The 6,568-nt window shown below is 37.5% G+C and overlaps 1 protein-coding gene across 1 annotated transcript; it reads right to left on the bottom strand.

Annotated features, from left to right (window-relative positions):
- Positions 1-2,575: 2,575 nt before the first annotated feature.
- Positions 2,576-5,191, bottom strand: LOC104943136 (UV excision repair protein RAD23 homolog B-like). Its single transcript, XM_010768458.1, has 2 exons — positions 4,977-5,191; positions 2,576-2,770 (listed from the first exon to the last, which is right to left on the bottom strand). Exons 1-2 carry the CDS (start codon positions 5,040-5,042, stop codon positions 2,576-2,578), a joined length of 261 nt encoding a protein of 86 aa, XP_010766760.1. The 5' UTR covers positions 5,043-5,191.
- Positions 5,192-6,568: the final 1,377 nt, after the last annotated feature.

The following is a 6,568-nucleotide window of genomic DNA, read 5'->3' as shown; positions in this document are numbered from 1 at the left end:
TCGTTCTTGGATTTAAAGCATCAAAGTTCAGCTAAAGGTAAGACTACGTGATTATTTGTAAGCCTTTTTCACAGCAGACATTTAAACTTTTAGCTCATTTAGCATTTACATTAGCCTAAAACTATCATCATTAACTACACCTGTGCTTTCTTTGCTGTTAAAGTGAAACAGTCCACAGTGAGAGAAGTATGTTAAACATTTCATTGTGACAATATTACTGTATCAAAGTAAACTTTCCCTTTTTACTGTATATAATTTAATGGGTCAGTGCTTAAGCGCTAGTTAGCAGGGCAAGCTAGCATAGCACAATGAGTAGCTTACTTAACATCTGTGTTTTTTTTACCAGGATAATGACACATTAATCTCATATTAATGTGGAGACAACATATTGTGTGAGGCCTTGCCATTATCCCTCGTTGTTCAGCTTAAGGTAAGAAAGTACTTATTTCCTTTTTTAGAGTTTTAAGTGTTGTTTTACGAGTCGTGACATGCAGCAGCGTGTGCTCAATTTAAGAGCCGTGACTCATTTTGTGTTTCACTCAGTGTTTGGTTGTTGTAATTGAGGCATTAGCAGTCTTCTGTGATTTGGTATAACCGCGTAATTATGGTGTAATGTGGATGTCATCTAATTGTTGAAGTTGGTTAGGAAAAGGGGTGTTTTAAACATTTTGGTAAATATGGCTATTAAAGATTACACTGTTGTAACCGTTGTTGTTTGTTCATCAGCGATTCGTTTTTCTTATCAGTATAAGGAGGCTCTTTACTGTCATTTGTTCGTGGTGACGTACTTTCTGGCCTAAAGCTCAGGTAGCCAGCCTCCACTAAGCATCTGCAGGTGTTAAAGAAACAGCAACCAAATGCAGCCAATCTGCAGTAAAAATACTGAACACGTTTTAAATGGTTTTTGTTCCAGCCTGTACACATGTTATGCCTTTCCATCCCTTTCCCCAACAACTGTTCACAACAAAAACTCCATTAAGGTGAGAAATGGAGATCATTTGCAGACACAATCACTTGTTATAGCATGATATCGTGCCATTACGTGAGACTCATTTATGAGCCACAGGTTGTTGAGTGTGTGTCTTCATTTATGGAAGGACACTCTAAAAGCTGCCTTCAATAGAGGGAAAGTATGACTAACTCACAGTGGGGAAAGAAATGTGTAAAGGAGGAAGAGGAGGAGGTGTGTATGAGAGCTTTAGAAAGATCTTACACACTTCTGCCTGCTGTGCTGCCGTCACTCGTTCACGCTCTGCAACAATGAGGAGCTTTGTGCCAAAGATAGGCATTCACCAAATACATGCCAACACACACACACACACACACACACACACACACACACACACACACACACACACACACACACATAAACATATACTCCTTCTAGGTCAGTGGAGGAGGTGAAATGAAAAAAGAGAATATTATGGCGCACTTCCACTACAGCGGGGAGCGCGGTTTAAGCGTGCCGTGCACGGCCCGTTCTTGGTTGCGTTTCCACTCGGCATAGTACCGGCTAGCGGGTACTATTTCACAGTTTCTCTGGCCCCATAAAATCAAGGTTCTTAGCGGGCCAACAACCAGGCTGAGTCGGGCTGAGTATGCTAAACTAGAGAGAGAGAATCGCTGGCAAGGGGGCTACAACTACAACAAAACAAACATATTTGACCGTGATTTAATTGTAATTCAAGTTTCTAAATGATGCCGAAGTAACAACATACTGATACCGGTTAGTAAAAACCATGAATTAATGCTTTGACAAGTCTGCAGACAGACGGCAGGCGAAAAACCTTTTAAAATGCGTGTTGTCTGAATGGAGATCGGCTAAGCTAACGTTGTAAATGCTCCGACCGTCCACACTCACAACAACGGCCTACAGACATAAATAAACCAGCGACTGTATTCNAATGCGTGTTTTCGAATGGAGATTTGGCTAAGCTAACGCAGTATATGCTCCGACTGTCCACACTCACAACAACGGCCTACAGACATAAATAAACCAGCGACTGTATTCTCCATGACACAGACAGTCTGTGGTTTGGACTTGTTTAACTTTTGTCTAGTTTCTGAACAGATAAATGGACTGTACTTATATAGCGCTTTATCCAGTCTTTAAGACCCCTCAAAGCGCTTTACATACNAGCTAACGGCTGATGTTGGTTTTGTGTTTCTCATTGAAGATGACGTCACGGCTCCGCCTACACTGCGTTACTATAGTTACTGCCCCAGTTCCTAAACTGTAATGGAAACGCAGCATAAAGTGAGCCGGGCCTACCAAGGCCTCACTATACCGTACTAAGCCGTGTGAGGCCCTGCAGGGGAAATGCGCCATAAGAGCTGGCAACCAGACTATGAGCTTGTTTTAAGTTTATTTTATAAATGCTATTTTATAATGTGTTTAGGCTTCACTATCTCTGAATGCTCTTTCAGTTGTGTAAGGCGCTTTGAATGGCCTTGTGTTGAAAGGTGCTGTATATAAATCAACTTGCCTCGACATTCAAATCCTCCAAAAGAAAATTAATAAAATGAAAGACTGAACTGTTGACAGGTGAGCTTAGGAAGGTACACCCTGTTAACTTCAGTGATTTCTGCAGTATTGAGCGTGTCTTACCTTGGAAACCATCACCACAACGAAGTTCTTCTCGTCGATGTTGTAGTCCTGGATGGGCGTGTCATCTTGCAGGATCTTCCCGGCGTAAATCAGCTTCTGCCCGGAGACGGGGAAGCTGTCTTTCCCTCTCTCTGCTTCTATCTTCTCTTTTAAGGCCTTCACCTGATACAGGACAGAATAATCAGAATCGTTAGCTGTGATTGGTCCTTCATTGGGTCTATTTGACGGATAGTGTATATTATGTTTCACCGTCAATTTGTATATTTTTTACTTTTTAGTTGTGTTTTTTTTATATTTTATGTTTGTTTATTTTCAACTCTTTCATTTTCACTTGTGCAATGCCTTGTTTACTTGCTGCTGTGACGTAAACAAATAAAATAAAATCCCATACTCATAGTGAAATATAATCAACTCTTAAATCAGACTTTAGTGACACTTTAACTATATTTAGATGATAATACTTTTCTACTTTTACTTGAGGAACATTTTGAATGCAGGACTTTTACTGTAACAGAGTATTCCTACTCAGACAAGATCTGAGTACTTCTACTTTTACTCAAGTACAAGATCTGAGTACTTCTACTTTTACTCAAGTACAAGATCTGAGTACTTCTACTTTTACTCAAGTACAAGATCTGAGTACTTCTACTTTTACTCAAGTACAAGATCTGAGTACTTCTACTTTTACTCAAGTACAAGATCTGAGTACTTCTACTTTTACTCAAGTACAAGATCTGAGTACTTCTACTTTTACTCAAGTACAAGATCTGAGTACTTCTACTTTTACTCAAGTACAAGATCTGAGTACTTCTACTTTTACTCAAGTACAAGATCTGAGTACTTCTACTTTTACTCAAGTACAAGATCTGAGTACTTCTACTTTTACTCAAGTACAAGATCTGAGTACTTCTAAAAAAGATTGTGGAAGTGAATTATCTGAATGATTTCCACCATTAGTGACAGAAATACTTCTTAAACTGCTGTTCGGTTAACGCTAGCCTTGTTAGCTTCATGTCACACAAGTCAGCATGCTAACAAACTGACGTTACTAATTAGCAGTGTCATTAGCATTAGCAAGGGCAATCATCGTAGTTTGGGAAGCTGTGGCCCATCACAGACGTTACTGCATGCCATAATATGTCACTTAAAGTGTTACTGAAGAGAAGGGGAAGCTAAGAAACCATGACACACACATTTAGAGCGGACAAAAATCCAGTGACTTTGTTAACGGGCTAGCAGCTAGGAAGCTAACAGGCTAACAAGCTAACTGTTGGTGGGGAGGTTTTCAGAATCAGATTCCGTTTGATCAAGTCGGTTTTTACACATAGAAGGTTTGCTTTGGTACATGTGGTTCAAACATAAACACTGTAAGGAAATAAGTTGAAAGATTAGGTAAAAACGTAAAAATAAAGTACTTTTAAGAAACTATTTAGCATTAAAAAAAGAATAAAAGACAAGTATTTACACAACATTTAAATATACAAAAGCAAACAAAGACAGAGAAAAAGAATACATAGATAGAAAGAGAGTACTAAAGCTATTTGAACTTAAAACGGTCTAAACAACGCTGTAGTTTTTTAATAAATAGCTTTTATTATAGTACCATTTATTTCTGTCTGTGTCTTTGTGTTCACCATGCCTTGTATGTGTAAAAACCTAATAAATAAATACACCCGTTTCTTATCTCAAACTAAACACAATCTAAAAATAAATAAAACCAATCTCCGTCCCTCCCAGGTTCAGACAGATAGCTTTGTGATTAAAAAAAGAACCATTAATACCAACACAGGACTGAATAAAAAAGGAATAAAATAAAAAGTAAATGTAAATTAATACAATACAATCTAAATAAATACAAATAATAAAAATGGAATAAAATCAAATGTAAATAATTAAAAATAATTAAAAGGAATTAAATCTCAAATAAAATATAAAATACATAAACATAATAAAAAGTAATAGAATCTAAAAAATATATATAATAAAAAGGAATAAAATAACATAAATTAGGTTGAAGGCCAAAAAAAAAAGGTGGGTGTTGAGTTTGCCCTTTAAAGTATTCACACTAATCGTTGAAGTCCTAATAAAAGTGGTAATAAAACACATTCCTCCTTATTTCATTGCTTCATTTTAACAGTTATAATAGTTATATTTTAATAGTTGTTTATAATAGTTGCATTATTTGGTCATTTTTTCTTCTTTGACTGTGTTAATGTATGCACCTGAAATACAACAAGGCACATTCCTTGTATGTTTAAAAACAGATTTGGTACTAAATCTGTTTCTGATTCTGAAGGAAATCTGTCTCTTAGCATGTTAGCATGTTAGCTCGTTAGCACGTCAGCTCCTGTTAGCTACTGTTACTCACCGTCTGAACGGGATCTATCTCTATCTGAATGGTTTGCTGCTGCAGGGTCTTCAGAGTGATCTGCATGGTGGCTTCAGGTTGACGGGGAGTCGTAGCTCACTATGCAGTTAATTTGTTTTTAAAGTAAGATAACGACGAGCTGAAAAATGTGTGTATCCATGAGCACTCAGCAAAACGCCATCTTTGGTGGTGAGCAGGCGAGAATGTAGGTACGAGATCTCGTTCTGAGCAACGAGAACACGCGGAGTGCTGGTTATCACCTTTTAGTATGGACATCTTGAAAGGACTTCTAACTCTGATTGCAGATATATTGAACATTGAAGCAAAAGTTATACAAATTGAATTACTGCAGGAATATATGTAAAAGAAACTCGATGTAACTGCTTGTGTTGCATCAAATATTTAATCTGTTTCTATTTGATATGTGTATTCTATTTTATTTCTATTTTAATTTTCCTGAATGGAAAATATGTCACAAAATGTCTAAATGTGTTGGATCTTCTCTGTTTGCCAGTGGAAGGAGAAGTACTGCGATATTGTACTTGGGTAAAAAGTGATTGTGCAGATTGGTCCATTTCAGAATAATATATAATATGTTTTATAATGATTGATCATGAAAGTGTTCTCAAAGCTGGTAAAGGTGCAGCTAGTTTGAATGACTTTGTATACTGCAGGGTAGCTTGTGAATTTACTCCAGGTGGAACTAAAGTCTGATTTAACACTTGATTATATTTCACATCATTCATCCACATCTTTGAAGTAACTAAAGGTATTAAATACATGTAGAGGAGTAGAAGTACACCATTTACCTCTGAATTGTTGTGAGGTAGAAGAACAAAGTAGCATCAAATTAAGATAAGTACAAGTCCCTTAACAATTGAACTAAATTAAAGTCCCTGAGTAAGGCACGTCAAGGCACCTTTCAACACAAGGCAATTCAAACTGCTTTACAAAAATGAAAGACATTAAGAGCATTAAGAAATAGTGCAGCGGAAACACATTATAAAAGGGCATTTTTAAAAACTGTCATTAAAACCAAAGATAGTAAATTAAACATAACACAGGTATAAAAGACATGAATAAAAGTTACAGTGCAGTGTGAGATATGAATAGTTCAATTAAAAGCAAAGAAAGAAAAGTGTTCAGCCTGGATTTAAAAGTAGCAAGAGTTGCAGTGGACCTGCAGGTTTCTGGGAGTTTGTTCCAGATATTTGGAGCATAATAACTAAACACTGAGTAAATCGACTTAGTTACTTTGCCCCACTGTGACGAAGATGGCTTCGTCACTGTGGACTGACGGCTTCGGGCTTTGTATATTGCACATGTGTTTTTATTTTGAAAAGTGTTCCCTTTCCCCATGTCTGTTGCTGTTGATTGTGTGCACCTGGTGCCCTGTGTTGTCTCCTCCCCCCTCACCTGTGTCTTGTTGGGTTAATTAGTGTGTATTTAGGCTCAGTTTTCCCTGTCAGTGGACAGGTAGTGTGGGTGAGATCCTTGTGGCTGTGTTCACCTGTGCAGCAATATTGAGGCTGTGTCATGTACCACAGCGATGAATAAATGCCCACACTGGGTTATATTCGAATTCTCTGCCT

Source organism: Notothenia coriiceps, unplaced genomic scaffold, assembly GCF_000735185.1.
Source record: "Notothenia coriiceps isolate Sejong01 unplaced genomic scaffold, NC01 NC01_scaffold00005763, whole genome shotgun sequence".
Classification (NCBI taxonomy): Eukaryota; Metazoa; Chordata; class Actinopteri; order Perciformes; family Nototheniidae; genus Notothenia; species Notothenia coriiceps.
The sequence above is the reverse complement of the archived record's forward strand: the minus strand, read 5'-3'. Positions and strand labels throughout refer to the sequence as shown.